The sequence below is a fragment of the Amblyomma maculatum genome, chromosome 10, assembly GCF_055883805.1.
Source record: "Amblyomma maculatum isolate TAMU_Amacu chromosome 10, ASM5588380v1, whole genome shotgun sequence".
Classification (NCBI taxonomy): Eukaryota; Metazoa; Arthropoda; class Arachnida; order Ixodida; family Ixodidae; genus Amblyomma; species Amblyomma maculatum.
In genome coordinates, this window is record NC_139353.1 from 124,027,005 (window position 1) to 124,049,109 (window position 22,105).

The 22,105-nt window shown below is 46.2% G+C and overlaps 1 protein-coding gene across 3 annotated transcripts in view; it reads right to left on the bottom strand.

Annotated features, from left to right (window-relative positions):
* Window positions 1-17,002, bottom strand: part of Sirt2 (NAD-dependent protein deacylase sirtuin-2) — a 47,082-nt gene extending 30,080 nt beyond the window's left edge. Inside the window, exons 1-9 of one of the 3 annotated variants that reach the window (XR_014701031.1) lie at window positions 16,836-17,002; window positions 14,831-14,857; window positions 13,081-13,214; window positions 6,200-6,230; window positions 5,276-5,395; window positions 4,860-4,901; window positions 4,520-4,626; window positions 3,955-4,011; window positions 2,410-2,478 (exon numbers count right to left, since the gene is read on the bottom strand). Coding sequence is in view for 2 of the 3 variants with exons in the window: in XM_084580447.1 (XP_084436573.1) it covers window positions 2,410-2,478; window positions 3,955-4,011; window positions 4,520-4,626; window positions 4,860-4,901; window positions 5,276-5,395; window positions 6,200-6,230; window positions 13,081-13,214; window positions 14,831-14,857; window positions 16,836-16,845 (597 nt within the window). In the remaining variant the exon portion in view is untranslated. The remainder of the gene's footprint in view (window positions 1-2,409; window positions 2,479-3,954; window positions 4,012-4,519; window positions 4,627-4,859; window positions 4,902-5,275; window positions 5,396-6,199; window positions 6,231-13,080; window positions 13,215-14,830; window positions 14,858-16,835) is intronic. The other 2 variants (XM_084580447.1, XM_084580448.1) reach the window with 2 other exon arrangements.
* Window positions 17,003-22,105: the final 5,103 nt, after the last annotated feature.

The following is a 22,105-nucleotide window of genomic DNA, read 5'->3' on the forward strand; positions in this document are numbered from 1 at the left end:
CGCGTTGTCAGAGCATATTGAGTCCTCCACTACAGCGTCTATCATAGTCTGAGTCACTTTGGGATGTTAAACCTCATAAACCAAACCAAACATCGCCCCTTTCCCCTCGCCCTTCCGGTGAGCTATCTCAATGTCTACACCCAACCATACCGCTCAGCTCATAAGAACTCAGCAGTAGACAGGGACTGTCTACAAAACGCGAAAATGTCAGCCAGCGATGAGCACAGCTTTTTGTTCTTGCTCACAACTCTATTCGTTCAACAGAATGAACATTCTTCAGCGTTGTACAAAGCATGAGAAAAATTAACGAGAGAACTCAAAGAAGTCTATCTCATTACAAGAATTCTGACGCATGCATAGGCACCGGATCGGTCAACATTCATTCGCATGAAATCTCACATCTTGACGAAGTTGGTTAGTCGTTTTTATCTGTGAACATGCGCACCTGGTTGCAAGGGCATTTTGTACATACATGTGTTACTCCAATAAATCAGGCAGGTAATAGCCAGCGCTTTCCGTCTCCTGGGTTGTCCTTCGTCCGTTGCACTCTGTCTTTTAGAATTTAATTGTGGGAGCCCATAAACAGTGCAGCTCTCTGCTAGTGCAAGGCATGTGAGAAGGCATCAGACACCCAACACATCCATACTCCATCAATCATAGGCTAGCAGACGGAAGTAGCCTGAAATGTTGGGCTAACTTACAGACTTCCAATGTTCAAGCACGGCCATATTTTCCCTGTAATAAAGCCGCGTTCAGACTACGTGCGCATCCATCGTAAGTATCGCATTTATCGCAGTGCGCATAGCGGCTGGAACTCCAGTTTACGTAGCTTGCGACCACGCATGTTCACACTGGGCCGCTCGGTAAGATGCGTTCTTTACGACCGGCCAATCACCGCTCTCAACATGGCGCTGGTTAGCGAGTGGCTGAGAGCGGAGATCTGGGCTCTTGAAGCTCAAAATGAGATGTGAAAGAAAAGACTGCACACACAAATAAAATACGAAAAAGAACAATGGGTATATTAACAATTAACCACTTTATTACAAATACACTTCGTTTCGCACACGCACGTTCGCACACAGTTTTCAAACGTTCACTCACTGTGCTGACACACCACTCACTCCTTTCTACATTTCTTCACGCGCCCGCTGTCATTGTCGACGTACAGCGCACTCCTGCTCGGTGTCCCGTGATCGCACTTTCTCACACCAAAACAGGCGTACGGTCCGCCTGCATCCCTGCTTGCGATTTTACCAGTGCCCCGAAGCAATCTTGGGAACGGGCCGGGGCGGTGACTCAAAGGCCGTATAATACTGACACCAAACAATGAGCCGGGGCGCGCGGCAGACACGGGAACATCCGCGAAACCTCGTCCCCCCTCAGAAAATGCTATTTTCTTTTTCTCTTTTACGGTGAGCTTCTTTCGAACTTCGATGAGTCCGCACCAGCTCCGTTCTGCGGCGCAACCGCAACGTCGCCCCGCATCGGCCTTTCGCTGCAGGCCAACTGTTTCCTCACTTGTCAACAGAGTCGATGGAATGCAAGAATGCACGGGGATGAAGCGGGCATCCCCCACCTCCATAACCTCACTTTTCTAAACTAGAGAAAACATTTGCTTGTTGAGAGCTTGCTCGCACATGAAAAAACAGATTGATAAACCACTTACTACTTTGACTCAGCACACTGGCAATTTGCAGCCAGGCATCGTTTTGCACTTCTCTCTGTGCGATTTCAGCTACTCGTAGTAGAGAGCCGGCCTCTGTCGGACTTTTAATGAGAGGCTAATAATTCCTCAGCGAAGATTCCGCACTGCACATGATCAAGCTGCGGACAAACACAATCACCGACACAACACCAATAACACCGGCGAGCCGAGACACTGCAGCAGAGTAGGAGCGTTGTATGATATGTCGCCTACTAGCTGGTTTGCGCGCGAAATCTGGGAGGACGGGAAGCCCCGTGACCGGAAAGGGAAAACCGAAACGGCTGCGCATGGTCGTGCGTAACAGACGTATTTGTGCTAGTCGTAAAAGTCGCGGGTCCTCCGACATTTACGCCTATGCTCGGTGCGGACGTTACGCATCTTACGCTCAATGCGACAGCAGTCTGAACAGAAACATTACGTTTCTTGCGCTTACGCTTACGATCCTTACGAACGATACGTGCGTTGCGCATGTAGTCTGAACGCGGCTTAACTCGAGTCGAGCTGACTGAATAAACTGCCTTCACTCGACAATCCTCTTTTCCTGTCCCTCCGTTCTTGCTACGGCCGCTCCCATCCAACCTCCTCCACATCCTCAGATAGCATTCTGAGGGTGTACATAAATCGCGTACGGCTGCCTGGATCTTTGTGGGTGCTTTGGAGAGCACACAACAGCACGGCAGAAAATTGGTTCTCAAAGCACGCACCTGGGTGTACAGCCTAAGCAGCAGGCCTTTCTCGTGAAGCAGTCGCAGGAAGTAGTGGCTCAGAGTCGGCTACGGTTAGATGGGAGAGGGGAAGACACAAGAAAAAGATGACATAGTTACCGTGGCAACACCCCTGCTGACTCCCTGGCAGATGCTGAAATTGTTCCAAGCTAAAGCGTGGGACTCACCTAACAAAATTAATTCTGCCGTGAACTGCTTCACTAGATCGACACTTGAATAATAATAAGCTGGTCTTGGAAAAAAATACTGCTATTAATGAGTTCACAACCATAATCTTTTCAGGAAAAATTTCTTGTGTGCCGATCCCAAATATGCCATTCAATTTCATGAAACACAAGTCCTTGTGCATTTACATAATATGTTACGCAAGATTTTTGTGAAAATCCTTTCAAAGATTTTGTTCCAGGGATCTTCCTGAAATGCATGCCACTAGTTTGTCTCGACCTAAAGAAATCCATTAAGATTAAAATAATCATCAATCATCCACGCATCGTAGAACTTGAGTTACAGGATTTTGATGTCACAACTTCACAAAATGGGAAGAAAGGTTTGCATTAACACTTCTGGAGAGCCAACTTCAATATCCTATAACTCAAGTTCTATGATAGTTCTATGATAGCTCTATGATAGGATGGTTTTACCCTTAATGCATTTCTTGATGTCAAGGCAAAACCGCTGGCATGCATTTCAGAAAGGATCCCTGCACCAAAGTTCTTGAAGAACAGTCCACAAAAAACTTGCACAACATATTATATAAATACACAAGGACTTGTGTAACATTACGTTAAATGGTGTATGTATTGGAATCAGCATAGAAAGAAAAAAAAATCCCTAAAAATTTAACCGGTGTGGCCAAGGTAATAAAAAGAATTTTATAAAGACCCTCTTACCCCTTAAGTACCCTGGCCGCGGCGGCCACTTTTCAATGGAGACGGAAAGCAAGGCGCCCGTCTGCTGTGCGATGTCACTGCACGTTAGAACCCCAGTAGTCGACATTTGTGGAGCCCTCCACTATGGCCCCCCTCATAGCCTGAGTTGCTTTGGGACATTAAACCCTACAAACCAAAACAAATCAAACCAATCCTTAGTGGCATGGTTTTACAAGTGCGCCTCACAAATATTACATTCCTCAAGAGAGGTAGTTCTCGGGCAGAGTAACTGCTTGCTGTCCTTGCAAAGTCGACATGCTAATCTGCCTATGCCCCTAGCACATTACAACTCGTCCTGCCCACTGTCACAAGCTTGTGCCCATCGCATCGGAGTAAAACGGCACCACTCTCCATTTCTGGCCCACCCTGACTGCTTTTCCTTGGTGAGAACAATCTACCTTCAGCATTGCAGAGAAAGTGTTATGACACCTGCACATAAAGGCAGTAATACCAACACTCTTTGCCCCATCAATGACACAACAAGAAAGCTCCATCACGAAATGCAGCAAACACTGCGCTGGCTGATATATTGCAAAAGTACTACTACAATGAAAGTGTGAGAATACCAACCCACTCACAAGGGCAGGGAACGTACCTTCAGGTCTTGGGGGAACAGCTGTCTAGCCAGGGCGTAGAAAGGGGCCGGGTTCCTCTGCGAGAAGGAAAAACAGTCGATTGAAGCCGACAAGGCATTATGTGCAAGTAATAAAGCCCCCTTAGTGTGTTAACTGCACACATCACAAATGCTCACCTTTCTTAGAAACCTAAAGTAGCCCCAGGTGCTGAGAACCTAAACTACACGCAATCAATCTTACAAACGCTCGCTCTCAACCAAAGACACAAAATGGATGAGAGCGACGGACTGAAGCCTATGACACAGATTTAGCCAGACTTAAAAAAACCACCAATCCCATATTGGAAATGTGTCGGCCTCATCGCTACGAATAACAGCATCCTACATGAAATAACAGCACCAAACAATCGGCTCAGCTGTGCTGCTAATGACAGTAGCAGCTTTGTCCAAGACACATGGTTTCGGATGGAAGCTTGCAACGCGCGCAAGTTAAGCGTCAAGAGACAATCCGCTTGCAGGTCAGCAAGATTAGAAGCTCCTCGGTTTAAGTTAACAAAAAGAGCCCCAGACTCTGAATGAAACTCACCCGGAAGTAGCCGATCTCAAAGATGGCCTCGGGCGAAGGCAGGTTGAATTTGGCCAGCTTGGAGTAGATGCCACTGTTCGGGCTGCGGAAGTCGGGGATGCCTGCCGCTGCGATCCGACACGGCTCAAATGAAATGTCACACAGGTTATGCTGTGCTAGCTCCAGTTAGGTCAGGTTTGCTTCACTGTTTCACAATAAAACGGCAAGTACAAGAAAATTCAGGGCAATGACACAGAGGGGAATGTGCTAGCAAGTGGGCTAAAATTTTGCACGCCCAATGACCTGTGGCGCCCTCTTTTGTGTCGTCAGCAGGGATTCGATGCAAGTGAATCTGGCTCACCTGTGGATATGCCCGCTCCAATCATGGCAATGATGTTCTTGCCTGGAATGAACCAGACACCACGACTCAGCAGAACACAGAGATGCAACCACCGGCAGTAAGCTTACTTTCCTCCATGATCCTCTAACCGGTAGTCCTTAGCTACTTCATCCTTAGCTTAGCTTCTAACGCTCCTGTAGCAACGTTGAAGTGGTTTGGTTTATAGGGTTTAGCATCCAAAAGCGACTCCGGCCATGAGAGAGGCCAAGAGTGTTGCAACGTTCAGTGGGATGTCATTTCGGACCCGCACGTCTGCTGTCCACAGACTGCCTTTAAAACATCACTGAATTTCAAAGATTTTTGCACAATATAAATTACCTTTCTACCATCTCTCCCAGACTGTGAATGTTCGTATGAAGGTGGGAGCGAGCACTCACACTTGCTGCTCTGAATGTAGCGCACGATGCCGGCCACGCTGGGCTCGTCCAGGATGTGCACGGGCTCCTCGTCATTGCCCAGGCCCAGCTTCTGGTACAGGAAGTGGCTCAGGTGGCTCACTGCACACCCACATTACAGTTCTTTAATAGGGGGGAGGGGTAGCTTTCAGCAAAGAACGGCTGTGCCTTTTTTCTGACTACTTTGATATCAGTCTGTTCAGCAGCTCAAGACTACCTGTTTTTTGACTAGTTGCATGTTTGCTCAGCAGCTCAAGACTATCCGGTTGCTCAAAGTGTTTCTCAAAATTGTACCACCTCTCGGACAAATTGTCAAGGCCAACTGGATGCTCTGGCCACCATCGAGAAGAGAATGGCACTGTAACCTAGCCTCAGAGATTCGTGTGCACAAATCAGCCTCAGTGTCATCACACTTTTCTTGTAAACAAAAGTGTTCACTGTTCGACCTAATAAAAACTCCGTTTTCGGTTGAGAGTATGCTTTCCGTGATTTCAGCACAACTATATATCGGTTCAGGCCAACGTCAACAACTTTCCCTTAGGACTGCACACCGAGCGACCCCGCCCACAGAGAGAAGGCAAAGACTTGGTGCAGCAGCATAAGAGGACATCGAAATCAGCACAGAGGACAAAAGGAATGAGGCTGCACACAATGGAGTTGTATTTTAACAGAGATAAGATTTCTCCCAACACCTGGCTTCCACCACTGGCTTCAGAAATGGTGATATAAATGCATTCAGGACTCATGACTCATGTCCAGAAATACTATATGGTGCCAGGAAACAAAAATGAAGGCAGATTGATAAAAACAGGCTGCCATGACAAAATACATGACATCCACTATACCAACTACACCACAAAGACACTTCAGACTGTGACAATCAGAGACCAAGTGAAAAACACTTACACAGGTCATTTGGTTGTTCGGGCTCATCAGCCTGAAAAAAAATTAAACAGGGAAATAAATTTGTATTCTGTGTGAATGCCTTTCTCTCAGTGTATGAAAGGTCTCGCAGTGGGCACGTGCAGCTCAACGATCACTTCTGAAGTAGTGAAGTTGCATAAAGTGTCCACTTACATCACAACAGCACTGGAACAGAGAGAGAATGACAAGCATTTACAGAGCAACCTCATTCTGGACATTGCTGATGCGGCATGAATGAAGATCAGCATTGAAAACAGCATGAAACGACCCACAGCATGAGCCTAATTTCCTGGCCTGCAGAACCAGTCATGTCCTCACCATGTCCTCACCAAGGAATATTCCTTGCACATGGTAAAGATGTGCCTTCTACTCACAAAAAAAGTTTTTATGGCATATGCTATTAAAGACACGTTTTTCCTGAACAGAAGCCAACTAGATTTTTAAAAAAAGAAAACACATCCCAATCGAAATAATTTTCGAACTACGCTTACTAACCAATTTACAAACAAAACTATTATTTTCGTCGCATGAGGCAGTCACAACACTATTTTCGTTTACATCATAAGGCATAAAATGACGACCAAGAATTTATAAATGACAACTTTCTTTTCGTCTTGTTACCTTAAGGACATGAAGTGTTTCCAGGTGGAAATGGCACTCCAATTCCGTTTTCCTTGTGATGAAGGCGGCCCTCTCCCACTCTTTACTGTGATTAAACATCTGCCCGCAATCACCAATCATGTCTACCCAGATGCTTTTTGCTCCTTACGCTTTAGCATGTTCGACTAACTGAAGAAAACTGGATGACGAAAGGATATCGCACTTTGCACCAAGGTTGCCACAAATCTATCACAGCTCGACCGATTAAGCTGTCAGCTTAAAGAGGACATAGAGGTCCATGCCGAAAGTCCATGGCAAACAGTACACTGACTGGGACTGTCAGTGCACAGGAAAGACCCCGGTGCAGTAAACTCTGATATAGTAAGCACTGGATACCTAGTAAAGTGAAACTAGGTCATACTTTGCCTCCCAAAGACAACAGTATGTTTTTGTTTTGTTCTTTTATAGTAGAAACATCTTTAATAAAGAGCGGTTAGCATCTGGCCACGGCGACATACTTTCTGCAGAATGATGACAATATGGCACGCGCGTAGTCAAGGATCGCGGAGCTAACGTTTGAAGGCAAATGGATATTAAAGGCCAGTAAACAGCTCTCTTTGAGATGGTTTAACCAACGCCTCCTCCATTTTTACACTGCCCACCGAGAACGAACGATGCACCCGTGCAAGGCCCTTTCCTATCCTTTCCTCCTCTCCTCCTTCAGCTTGCCTTCGCGCCTGCTCTACATTTGTAGAGGAGGATACCCCCGGAGTGGCACGACATGATGGAAGACGGACAAAGTCAACTTTGGTAACGTTCTCCCTTTCTTCATGAGTTGGCACTCTGCATACCTCATGGTCATCAGGCTTCCTGTGAGATAGTGATGCATCATAGAAGGCGCCGTTCGTGGCACTGCTCACTGTCATTCTGCTGCATGCACTGGACTTGAAAGAAGCCAGAGAATGGGGTGCAGCAGCATTGGCATTGCTACGAAAAGCTGTGGCGGCTTGTTCGAATCATGTATGTCTTTTAGCTACAATGCTAAAACATTGAGGGGTGGGGGGGGCACTGAAACTGCTTGGTGGAAATATGATTTCAGAGGATTAAGAGACAGAAGCTTTTCTATATTGGTTTACAATGCAATCATACTTAGTATACAAAAATGGGAGAAATAAAGAAAGCCCGGTAACCTTCTCGAGAACACATTTTTAAAATCTAGTATTACGTAGCAACAACTTTCAAACTGCAGCTCTGTCTTTGCCAGGACAAGCAAGGTTATAACGACATTATGAAGATTTTTATCTGTCCATGACAGCCTGCAGCTTCAAATCAAAAATTAAGAAGTGAGAAAAGTGAAGTTCATTCGCAAATGCACGATACAGCAGCTGATGCCAAAGCATTTCCTGGCTCCCAAGTTATCGACTTGGCCTAAGTTTTTTTAGCTGTTACGCTGACAGGATTCAGTTGTCGTGGCCTGGTCGGCTTATACAGACGCAAAGAGAGAACTGCGCGAGCAAGATGCAGACGGGGAAGAGGCAGAGATGCACATAAATGCAGGAGCATAAAAAAACTGTGAGAGCAAGGCGCTTTTGTTTGCATCTGCATCTGTACATGTATTCGTGCTCTCTCTGTTTATATTTCGCTCATGCAGTCCTTTCTCTGCTGGCGACAACCAGGCACTAAAAGAATGATTCGAAGCAAAAAAAAAAAAAACACTTGAAGGGAAGCAGGCACATAAAACTGAAATCAATTACACTTCAGTAGTGTTCAGATGCAGTCACCGTGGCTGCGATCATTGCACAAAAAACAAGGCGAATTTCCGAGCCAATCAATTCAGGAACTGCTGAGATAAAACACGTGTTCTCACATTTAGCCGCAAAGCGTGAAAGCTAGCAGGCACCTCGCATTCCAGTTTACTGCTGCTCTGGGGACAGCTTTTCAGCGTTGCGGACCCCCCCGTTTACCCCCAAAAACAATTTTTGTTAACACTGGTGCCGCGAAATGACCAAATGTAAGAATTTATAACGCTCTATCCTTTTGGTAAGAAATAACAATAAATGGCGCCAAAATCCGAAAGGTGCCTCAAGTATGTCAGCCATCATCCTCAAATGATAAGTGAAGCGAATGCCTCAACCCACGTCTACAAACGGTGAGGGCAAAGCACCACACCGCAGAGGAAGTGAGAGCTACCCAAGAAGGTTTAGGAAGCAAGAATTTGACAGAACCGTGATGTAGGAGTGCGACAGAGTGATCACCAGAGCCAGCCCCACATGCCCATATGCAAGGAGTCCTACCCCCGGGAAGTACTGAAGTGAGGCGTACCAACGCCTCCCATTGCAAAGCGTGAGATGTGGCTCGCATTGTAAAAATACAAGAGGCACTGGCTTAAAACCCAGATATAGTAAACTGAAACTACATCGCCAGTTTGTCTTCTATAGACGACTGCAAGTTTTTCTCTTTATGGTAAAGACATTTTCAATAAAGCCCAAATATAGTAAAGTGCGTATGGCTGCAGCAGCCTACTTACCACAAGACTCCATCATGGCATGCACACAACTTAAGGTGTTCTTTTTTTTGTTTGTTTGTTCATATACGGATAAAACTAAACCGATGCTTTTTGAGATGGCTTAACCACTAGCTTACAAACTTCGAGGAGAAGCCAGCTTTACTGAACGCCTTGGAGCCATGAAGCAAAGCATGCAGCGTGCAGGGTAAAAAAAAGTAAAGCTGGCTACCCATGTGGAAAGCGGCGCAGTCTGTTGAGACAGTAAAAGAAAGTAGAAGTGCAGCAAGAAGTCAGGAAGGGAAGCAATGGCCGAATATTCGAAGCACTGGACAGCGTGAAGCATGAGGCAGTGGTGGAAAGAAGTGGGGTTGTGGCAACACGCATGGCACATGCCTTTTTGCCACGCTTCACTGTATCTTGCACGTCTCTCAACAACTGCCCCTTGAGAAACACAGAGACAGTGGAAGGTAATGCAGCGGACATGAAAAGCATCGGTTTTCACACGAAATCAATCTCGCACTGTATTTGTAGCCATGTTGAATTCACACTAAAATGGTACTTCCACAAGATGTAAATAAAATTTAAAACCTGATAGCTAAAACACAAATGTTGAATAGAGAAACGATAAGAGAAGGTACCAGAAAGCATCTCTAGGGCTATGTCATTACCAACAACTGATATCGTAAAGACACTTATATAGTAAAGATACAGTAAGACCCTGATATCTGCTGGTCTGAGTGACTTCACTATAGAGCGGATCTACTGACACTGAAAATGTGGAATATGAGGCCATGCTCACATGCAGCTTTGGTTTCATGTTAAACCTGGAAAGCGCATAAAAAACACACGGACAACAGCAAGAGAGAGACAAACAAGCGCTCGTGTGTCTGTCTCTTGCTGTTGTCCGTGTGTTTTTTATGCGCTTTCCAGGTTTAACATGTTTAACCAACTCGCCCAAACGCTGCCATTATTTTGGTTTCATGTGGAACCAAAGCTGCATGTGAGCATGGCCTCATCTTCCAAACTTGCAGCCATGTTGCATTCATATGTGATACTTTCACAAGACTTAATGACGTTGAAAAATGTGATGGCATAAAATGTGACAAAAGAATGTGATATTTGCAAACATCATCTACAGAGCCCTGCCATCATAAATGACTGATAATACTAGTACACATGCCAATATAGTAAAATTTGTGCTGGTCCAAGTGGCTTCATTATCCCCTTCAGGAACCAATTAAATTTTCTGAAAGGAAAAATTTTTTTTGGCACCATGCATGATCAGTAGGCTAGGCAGAATTCAAATATAAAAGATTATGCAAAAATATTTATATTTAATTCGCATCTACATATGTGGACATGGCACCTCAAAGCTGCTATAACTATTAAGCATGAATGAATGTTTTCCTCTGTGAATACCTTGACACCTTCAAGACTGTGACACCTGCATGCAAATCAGGGTATTATGTATTGCTCTCACACAAAATAATGAAGCGCCAGGTACACTTTAACAATTTCTTTTCGGCATTAAGACGCCGTGTCCATATTTGTGGACACAAAACTCTGAAAGTCCACTGAAGCATTTTTTCTGTCTCAGATAAAGAAATCTGGCATGCAACATCTACATTCTCTTATTGACATGTTCATTACAATAAATAGTATTATTAGGCATCGGTTTAAAAAGAGGCATGCAAAAATAAGAGCTGCTGATTCGTCCCACCATAAAAGGCTGCAACGTCCATCTTTAGTTGCTGTTTACAAACACATTTCGCTGTTGCAACAGGAAATGACACCACGTGCTCGACAGGGCGGGTCCAAATGTTATGGGTGCCAAATTCAAAGGCGGAAATTCACACTCCATGCAAAGATACGTATAGTGAAGTTTGGATCATGTCCACATATGTGGACACAGCGCCTGAAGGGGTTATGAAAGGGTTCTGCTGTACAGCGTCCTTCCTGCGATCACAGTTTCAAGGTTTTTGCCATTCACATTGCATATACTTCAGCAATACACTACATGTGGCTTATTTGTTAGTTACCTGGGTGTGGGCATCGTGTAGCCCAAACCCCGACTACATTAGCGTATCTTCCATTTTGTTGTTGAGAAGATGTGTGCTTCCTTATCTCTCAAAAAATCACTACAACTGTCTCAGGAAGCCACTGCATAAAACTTAGAGGGTCTCTTAGATGTCTCTTAAGAGGAGAATGGTGAAAGCCTACCCTTCCTATCCTATAATTTGCCTCCCATCGTTAGCCTCTTGTCGGCATTCGTTGCAGTGCTACAAATAATTATAATTGGTTTACAGGAAAGGAGAGGCGCAGTATCTACCACACTTTCTCGGGCAAGTGTGAGTTTGGACGGTACACCATCGCTCCTGTCGCGTGGCGTTCCTTGGCGCGCGTTCAAGTGTGGCATTGCAGATGGCAGGGACGCATCCCACCTCGGCCTATCAGAACGCCGCAAAAGCGGGACACACTTTGTCCACGACAGCAAGAGCCATTAAAGGCTTTCGCGTTAAAAAAGCCCATCATCCCTCTGTATGCACCAAGTTAGTCTCTACTCTAGCATAATGTAGAAGGAATTAAAGAGATTCCTACGGTGTTGTTGGCACTGAAGGACTCGGTATACAAGGTTAAGCACACCTGAGAGCACATTAAAACTACCTTTAACACTAAAGCGTCACTAAGTTAAACCCTCCAACAAACTGGTTACTGAGCAGACCCGTGACGGAAAGTGAGAGGCTAGTAATGAGATGCATTTGAAAAAAGCCAACAGTCAGCAAAACCAAGGCAAGCACAACGAAATGTTTACTATTTTCAATAGAAACCGGCGTTGTTGATAAAAAATTTATACAATGATCGTTTTCTGCCAGGAGAATAATTAATAAGTAGAAAAGCAACAACATGTCACAGGTAGAATCTAAGCCTGTAATCTTCGAAATTCATGAGCAATGCTCTGAGCTACTGCAAGGGCTGTCCAATTTTTATTTTCATAGAGCGCTTACATTGTGCGTAACCTTTCTTCGAGAGCGTTCGCCAGCGCCCCCCTCACCCATAGTGGCTCCTATAGTATGTCCCACATTACCACAAGTGCCACGAGGAAAGTGATCCATCAGGAAGGGGGGGCAGCACAATAAGAAGAGCCCTCCTATGCTACCTATGGCATCAAGCTACCATAATTGAGGCCTGAACTGACCCCGTGCATGTTGTGTGTTAGTTGTATGCAGTGGGATACAGTTCACTGAACTGAACCACTTAGAAACTGCAACTCAATTTGTGTGTTCCCCACTTGCTGCTGGTAATTAGTGCCTGGGGGTTCGTGAAGTGACCTTTCGTGTTGCCCTCAAGACTATCCATCAAGGCAATTTTAAACGCCTGAATTTGAAATAAAAAACAGGAGAAAGAAGAAATGCAAATGCAATTAATATAGGCTACAACTGCTCTTTCCACTCTCAATCTACTCAGCATTTTGTGCTGCTCACATGCACCTACAATTGGAAACTGAAGTGGTGTACGTCACCAAACTTTAACCAAACTGAATTACAACATAAAACGTCAAAATGAAGCTGAATCACTGACATACCAGCAGATAAGAATGGTCCCCATATTGGCTGCCCAGACACCAGGCGCAGCCGTCATGTGGCAGGTCAATGTACTTTGGCCACTACTTTTGCAGTGGCATGGACAACTTCCTCTCGCGACACAACACAATTTCTACCACGAGAGCTTGAGCGGGAGAGCGAAGTGGGTGACCCACCTGGAGCTGGGAGGACGCTTGGCTGCTGGCGGGTGCCGGCTGACTGCTGCAGGTGCACGAGGGCACTGCACTCGCCTCGGTCGACTCCCCCACTTGCTCTTCGGCCCCGAAGAGCAGACGCGAGCTCTCCCCTTCTGCGCAGGAGCGGAAACACCACCATCCTCAGTTACCACTGGGAACACTGGCTGTTCAAAGCTCCCAACACTGCATCATGCAGAAAGGATACAGCAATGCAAAGTACGGGCCCTGCCGAGGTGGTGCAGTGGTAAGACACCCGACTACTGTGCCGGAGTACCCGGGTTCGAACCAACCACGGCGGCTGCGTTTCAATGGAGGCGAAATGAAGAGGCGTCCGTGTACTGTGGAATGTCAGCGCACATTATTAAAGACCCCTAGGTGGTCGAAATTACTCCATAGCCCTCCACTACGGCTCCTCTTTCCCTCTTTACACTTTAACTCCCACCATCCTCCCTTTCCTTACAGTGCGGTTCAGGTGTCCACAGAAACAAGTGTGACAGATACTGTGCCTTTCCTTTCCTGTGAAAGAATTACTAATATTATATGCAGTGAGTGGACGTCCGTTCCTGTATTTTTTTTTAATAATGCACCAACAGGCCCGGCTAAATGTGTGCATATAAAGCCACAATGCCACATCAGAGCCCAAAAGGATGCGCAGTATTACCCCACAGCACTGACCAATGTGTGGAAGTGCCGAGAAAAATGTAGAGTTGAAATTGTTCTCTTGAAAATCCCAGTGCTACCACATTGCAGCTCATCATAAAGGGAAGTCCCCATTTCCTTGAACAAGTTCTCTCCTCTGAGAGAAACACTCGTACACCCTTTGCCTGATTTTTGGCAACAAACTGACCCTTTTAGAGAAACCACAGCACACCAAACTCAAATCAGCTGAAGATGTGGACAAAGGTAACCATGGTACATAGCATTCAAATTTGGCAGAGTTTCACAGCACTTTGAGACTTTTCAAAGGCAGCTGGAAGCATCAACACTCATTATATTTCAATGGTCCTACTGTGATCAAGTTCTGCTGATAACTCGAAAAAAAAAAAAAGTAATGGCAAGCATTGCTCAATTATTGCTTTTTCTCTTTTTTTTTTGTTCCTAGACAGGACTTGCAGTTCTGAAACCAGCATGTTTTTGTTGCTGTCTTTCAACACAATGCCGTTACCTGATCAGCTTACATTTTCAGCATACCTGCTGTTTTGTTATCATAAACGACTGTGGAGGAGACGCTGCTGCTGAAGGCTTTCATCTTTCTTCGAGGATGGTTGCTGTTATTTTGTATTTCGAAGCAGAAATTGAAGAGGCAAAAGCCAAATGCAATGTGTTTCGATGATGACTGCTAAAACCACTACACTGTTGCAAACACAACAGGCCTAGCCCATAGAAAGGTGCACTTCAGGGTGACCCTGTCACAGCTGCAGTGACCTTGTTTTATTATTTCGGCCATAGCTTTAGCTTTTCGCTAAACCGGCGACCCACAATAAAGGGTAGGCCACTACCACCATCACCACCAGAAATAACTATTTTATGCAATATGTGCACACAATATTAACATCCGAAAGCAACAATGGCTATTGTAGCACCATAGTGGAGGGCTCCGGTGATTTCGACCATGTGAAGTTCTGTAGCATGCATTAACCACACAGTTGAGCGCTTGAAACCACTGAGCCACCACAGTGAGCCTTATGTAATGCGTGTTAAGATTTTTCAAATCAAAGCACATACTTACTTGCAATTTTTTGCTTTCCAGAAGATGCTGCAGATAGGGATACATGCATTAGCATTTTCAAGGCATTTAAGTCTCAACTGAGTTTTAAAGGCATGTGAAGCCTCAACTGTCGCTGCACTGTTCAGTCAACAATTGATGGCTGTACCGATGTTATTATGAGTGAGAGGCAATATTTAACACTTGAAGTAGTATTGGAGAATGTGTGCCTCACATTTATATACAAATCACGCCAGTCAGCTGTGCAGTGGAAGAAACTAGACGTCCTCGTGGGTGCAAGCAATAAAACATGATGAAGTGAAAATAGGTGCGTTTCATTTACGGTGGCAAATCGCACCAGGACAACGTTTAGATGATCGCCCATGGCCAGCCACCATGCGGGCAAAAATCACTAACTCGCCAACTTATGACTAGCACGAGCAAATCGAGGAAAAGAACTATGCGGCTGAAACTACGTACGTGACCGCATCTTCCGTCACAAAACAGTGCACCATGCCATGAAAACCCGTCTTGCTTTATCATATATACATAACATACCGCATTCAAGACGATTTACTGACTGTCGCATCCCATTACAAATACCTCGGTGTTAATCTTTCCTCTGATCTTTCATGGTCCTTCCATATTACATCCATATGCGCTGCCGCCTCAAAGTCATTAGGTTACCTACGACGTAATCTCAGGAATTCTCCTGCTAATATTCGTAAACTAGCTTACCTTACTTTTGTTCGTCCACAACTTGAATTTGCTTCATCTATTTGGTCTCCCTATCATAACAACATGATCACAGCAATAGAATCCATCCAAAACAGGGCAGCACGATTCATATCTCGAAACTATAACGACCATTCAAGTGTCACTGGGATTAAAAGTAACCTTTCGTTAGAATCCTTAGGTACACGCCGCGACATCGCCCTCCTAACACTATTTCACAAGTATGTATACCCCAATCGATCCTGTCTGCTTCACCTCGATGTTCCATCCCGCACGTCCAAAAGATTGCACAATCACCTCAGTTTTACAAGAATATATGGTGACACATTAGCCTTCAACTCATCAGCACTTCCATGAGCCATCAGATTATGGAATAACCTGCCAGACATTATAATCTAGAAGCGTTCCATCGCCAACTCATCACATTATATCACTGAGCCTTCATTTTGCCTTATTTGTCTTATATATACACTTTTATTAAATTTGTTGCAGCTGTGAAATGTCTTGATGGGTTTTATTTACTTCTGTTTGCCTATGTACTCTCTCCGGCTTTTTTTTCCTTACCATTTTTTTTTTAAGCGCCATTCGGGGCACTGTGTGCCGCTTGCTTTTTATTGTGCTTAATCTGTGTGTGTACCATTGTGCTTTAATCTGTGTCGCGTATTTCTTTTTCTTAATGATATAATAATTTCCGCGTCGTACTATTTTGTTTGTTCATATATTAATTACCTTTGTATTTTTTGCCTGTTTCCTTACATTTTATGTATATATTGCACTGTATAGATTTTATGTCCCCCTTACACAATGCCTAATGGGCCTGTAAGGTATTTTCAAATAAATAATGCATAGATAACGCAAACAAAAATAATGCATCAACCATATCGCAGGCAAAGCACGTCTAAACTTGCGCATCTGTGCTGCGCAAATGCAGTTTAGCGTAATTAACTTAACGCGCGATTGATTGTAACGTGGTAGGGCTTTGCGCGCCGATGCCGCAATAATTGGACATGTGTAATGTGAGATTATAGCTCATGATGCATTGTTTTTCAACGCCTGTCAGCTAGCTGTCAGAGAAAGCATCCGCGCACTGATGAGCGAAATGCTGCCCTAGAGGGACTGACATAACATGCTACGCACTAGGTGACAAAGCTACGCTTTTTGCGGCTTCTCAACACGGAAACACGTTAAACAGCTTTGGAGACAGCACCGATGCAATGCGATCCGAAACTCGGATCGTGTGCTCGCGACACTTCTGACCGTTGACGCACCAACTCGGCCCATGTAATGCACTTACCTTTCTCCATGTCGAGTGGAAATTCGTTCAACAACGGGCCCACATTCTCATAAACCGAATTTGAAGCGGGTCAGGCAAGCAAAAAAATCGGCTGTAGGAAGGTGAAGTGCTGCCAATGCTGCAGCCTGCAGGAGGCACTGGCAAACTGAACTAGAAAGATGGAAAGATGACAAAGTTACAGGGTGACAGATTGGTGAAGCTTTGTCGCTTTGTGCCCTCTACAGCGAAAAACTTCCCTAGGAAGACACTATTTTATCTTGTTACGTCATTATAACATTTTTCGTAAATAAAATAATATGACAATCATATGAAAGACGGGCCTTTACAAGAAGGGCCTTGACGTCTCATTTTACCTTTCTCCACGCGCGCGATTCAAATCAATGTGGTGAAGAGACGCCGGCGCAAGCGGCGCTTGATTTCTAGTCGGTATTCTCGTGTACGAGAAGCTGTAATAACAAATATTTTACGAGACAGTGGGCTGCTTCCAGTTAATGAAGTATGGACTGCGTCATCCTCGCTAATTGTTCAAACGCTGCAACTGCGGGCAAGCGCTGGATCAGTGGCGTCGCGAGAGGGTTGCGGGGAGTGCGGTCCGCACCGGTTGCAGGTGCAGCTGGGCAGTGAGAGGGAGGAAGGAGCGAGGGAGGAAAGAGCGTGGGGGGGGAGCGAAGTGAATTATTGGGGCACGCATTGGTGACGCTGAGACATTGACTGGCTAGTGTGATCTTCTCTTAGAGCAAATTATTCTGTTTTGAGGGGTGCTTGAAAACATGCCTTAGTTTATGCCAGAGACTCCACACCATTTCAAAGTTGGACTGGGCCTGTGTACGTGCGTGTACCCTGGAAAAACATTAACCCGATACTCATCGAAACCCCTGCGTGGGAGCGTGCTAGACGACAGCCGTCGGAGGCCGCGCAGCCGAAAGGCCTTTCTTTTTTTTTGTGTGTGTATGCGCAGTTCTCCTTTCCCAAGCGAGGAACGCCAAAGCCACCTAGGGAACGCTGGCACTATCCTCCGGTAGTTTTTTTTTTTTTTTTTCTTGTTCGTTGATCTCCAGTGCCTTTCTTACCCTCGCCTCAATCACATCCGCCTCACGCTTTCATAACGTCGAAAGAACGAAGAGGCGTCCGTGTGCGATAGCGCACGTTAAAGATCCCCAGGTGGTCGAAATTACTCCGCAGCCCTCCACTACGGCTCCTCTTTCTCTCTTTCCACTTTCACTCCCACCTTCCTCCCTTCCCTTACGGCGCAGTTAAGGTGTCCACAGAAAACAAGTGAGACAGTTACCGCGCCTTTCTCTTCCTATAAAGCAATCAGTTAACGTCGAAAGGCCCGGAATGCATGTTGCTCAGTGGAATTGCAAGTCGGATCGCTGCGCGCTAACTAGAAAAGAAAATAATAATGTGAAGGAGGGTGCCTTTAGCAAGGCCAGGGATTTTAAAAGGGGTGCTGAGAGCCAATGCACCCAAGGGTGCTCAGGTAGTGCATTATGCTGTTCTTACCTTTTTCTCTGAAAAAGGCAAAGCCATTGTTAAATTAGAAACGCAGCTGAAAGAGTTCAGAAAAAGAGAGACTAGAGACGCCCACCGTCTCCCAGCTCCAAAAAGCCATTTTGCGCTTAATATTTCCTGCTGGTATGACATCAATACGTGTTCGATCGTAACGAATTCAGTCTTGGTGCAGAGGTCAACTTGCACCTTTTGGGGAAAAGGAGAGGAGAAAGAAAGAGGCTTTCACCTATGCATTTGGCATGTGAATGGATATATATATGCATGGGACCTAGCTACAATCCGTGGCATTAAAAATTTTGGCAAACGGGTTCAGTTACAGAGTGAGCTGATATACCAGTGTTTCTTTGTGAACTCCTTAATTGTTCTTGTGGTCATACTGGGCAATCAAATTTCTTAAGCTTTTTGCTTGCTCAGTGTATTTCCTCTCAACTTACAAGTGCTGGTGTTTGTGCCTTCTTCGGAAATGTGTGCTTTTGAGGATGTTTTGCTAAATTATCAGTCGTGGAGCACGACCGCTGCAGCTAGGTGTTAAAAAGAAAAAGAAAATAAATGCCACTTCACTCGTACTATCTGGTTGGGTGCAGAGCGAACCTGACGTAAAATCAAACCATGAGTACATGGTAGAAAGGAAGTTGCGATTCGGTTCTTAAAACGCGGAGGGGAGGTGGGTGGGGAGGGGCACTCTGCACCGGGTGCAGGTGACCCTATAGCGACACCACTGCGCTGGATATAACGTTCGCTTACAGTTCCTGCGTACGGCATCACACTATACGGTATGCTGAGTCCGTCGTTTCGTCTGCATATGCTTTGTTGGAGCCAGAAGGCCCTGGCCCCAGCTGATGGACAGTCACGGGGGTCCTTGACTGAAGAGTAGTCCCGCGCTGACGAGGGCTCGGTCCGCTCACGGAAGGAGGAGGAATATGGTATGTCCAGTGGCCCCGCGGAGACGGTGTCGAGGGCCTCACCAGCATCTCTCTCAGGAGCAGCCTCTCAACCTAATCGGCACGGCCCTCTTCAGAACGATAGAGAGAGGGACAACCTTCCTCAGCCGGTCCAAGGTCGCCATTGCTGCAGACCTGGCCCTGCACCAGGGTTCCGGCTATGAGAGTGCCTCACGAAATATTGTGGCCGTGGACGCAGCTATCCAGGAGGCCCTCAAGGTACTGCTGGAGATCCGGACCCTGGCCGGAATCGCAGTGCGTGGCTGCAGCTGCCTCGGACAGAGGCACAGACCAGTAAAAAAAATATCAATGGGTCCATTTGGGACGACCAGCCAGATTGAATTGGTTCTGCCAATCCCAAATGGTTTGTCCAATGGGTACATGTCCAACCCAACTGTTTTCTCCACTCCCAATTGAGAAGTCCAATGGGTTTCTTCAATCCCAATTGGGATTCCCAGTTGGTTTCTTCATTCCCAATTGGGACACCCAGTTGGTTTCGTGACTCCCAATTGGAACTGAAGAAACCAATTGGGCATCCCAATTGGGAGTGAAGAAACCAATGGGACATTCCAATTGGGATTGAATAACCCCATTGGTATAATTGGGAAACACAGGTTTCTTCAATCCCAATTGGGATGCCTTCACTCCCAATTGGAACGCCCAATTGAAACCAATTGACCTTCCAACTGGGCTTCCCATCGGTTCTAATTGGTCCTAAGGAAATACTACCAATTGGGAAAGTCAAGTGAGTGATATCCTTGACCGAGATGTGCACATTTATACATACCTCTATAAAGAGACAACAGTGAAAATTTTAAATTCTTATAAAAAGTATATGCCGCTTAATCTCAATTGATCTTATCATGTCCACTTAAGTGCAAGCATAATTAAGTAAGTTAACTCTGAATAACAGAAACGTGTCACTGGTCCTAGCAGTCCTGTTCAGCGAATGGAATATATAGGTCTGCGAAGTATCCTGTGGATATATCAATTGAATCTGTTAGTGGATCCGTGTGTGATGCATGCTTGTCTCATGATTTCTGTAAAAACTTGTAATTTCATTCCACTTGTATAAAAGTCGGATCCCCTGTAACTTCTTGACAGAAAACATTGAAATTACATCTCTATTCTTTTTTTTTTTTGCCACCTATGTGAGTTCGGATCAATGGGTGTACTTTCAGTTCAGTTGATGAACCATTTGGTCTTCATGGGTGACCCATTATTTCCAATCGGAAGCACAGATTCATATCAAATGGTCAGGCCAATGGGTGGCGAAAACAATTGGTTTTTGACCAATTCATTTCAATTGGGAGATTCCCAATCGGACCCATTGAATTTATTTTTGACTGGGAGCGATCCGGGCTATACGTCCATGGGGTGCCTGCATGCAGACATAAAGGCTGAGGACCTTCCAGTGGCCTTGGAGTCCCCTGTCAGTCCCAGGGATCCACAGGGCACTGTGCTCTGAGTCCAGTTCGAGGCTGTTTCCTCCTGCCTCGGTGGCGGCCTACGAGCTGCGGCCCGGCCCAATTATACCACGACTAATCCAGTACGGTCCCTGCGGCCACCTGCACGTCTCGGCCTCCTACACAGAGACGCTGAAGCCACCACCACGAGACCGCTTCCTGCAATGCTGCAGCTGTGGGCGAACCCACCCTGCTCACCTGCCCGCTAACAGTAGGAACGGCATGTGGCAGCGACGGCGGCAGCATACCTAGAGCCTGTCTCCCGAGTGGACGTGAGGCCCAGCTTACGGGGAAGTCCGAGGGCGCCCTTATATGCCCAGGCGCTGACAGCAAATTAATCACCGGTGGCCGAAATCTACCAGCCTGATCTACCAGCAGGACCTCGGCCATACCACTTCCTCAGCAGTGGGAAGTTGCAAGAGCTATCCAGGCTCCTGGATGCCACACTTTGCACCCTTCGGACTATCTCCTCCCTGCAGCCATTATGCAACAGTCCAGCCTTGCAGGTGGCGGCTTACCGGCGTCAGCAACATCATGGCTAGGGAAACACTGGAGATCCCCTACCCACGGGTCCTCCAGCGGAAGTGCCGAGACCTCTGCCCACGTATAGCGGAGCTCATCAGCTGGCTTCAGGCGGAACCTTATCTTCCAGAAATCCTGGCTCTTCAGATGGTCAACATACGCTAGGAAGAGTACTGCCTGCTACGTGTGGCTACTTGAGCAGAACGGTCTACCATGTTGACCACCTGCGAGGCTGACCCCTGCCTGAACCCACTTCGATCACCGCGGGCAATTTCAGGTAAGTACTATATATGTCCGCTCATTCCTTCCCCAAGCAGAAATTTTAGTGTTCGATGTTATATCATGTCCCCCATGGAGTGTGTCTGCGTCAGGGTTAGACTTTGAACGTAGACATGACCGTCGCAATTGTATGTATGACCGTCCCATAATTCATAGGAACGCCAAGTGTTAGCCTCTTAGGTGGCGACTGTCCGCTCTGTGGAGACTTCAACGCGGCCGGCGCACCTGCGATGGGGATCCGGACCACCACGGCCGGGACCTGATCGCTGTCCTCCGCTGCATGTCAAGAACGCAGATTCCCACCTTAGTTCGGCGGGGGGGGGGGGGGGGGGGAGGGGGGTCCACACATGCATCGACCTGGTCATATTGTGTCTCGCCGATGTTTGTATGAGTGGGACCCCTCGCCGGACATGTGGGGTTTCGACCACCACCCAAGCAAAAAAAGTGTGGCCAAAGGCATAGGACCGCCTCTCGCCGACCAAAACGCGGCAGGCCGACCCTCGGCACCCGACTGAGGACCGGCTTCGGGGATTGACAATGACCTAACGTC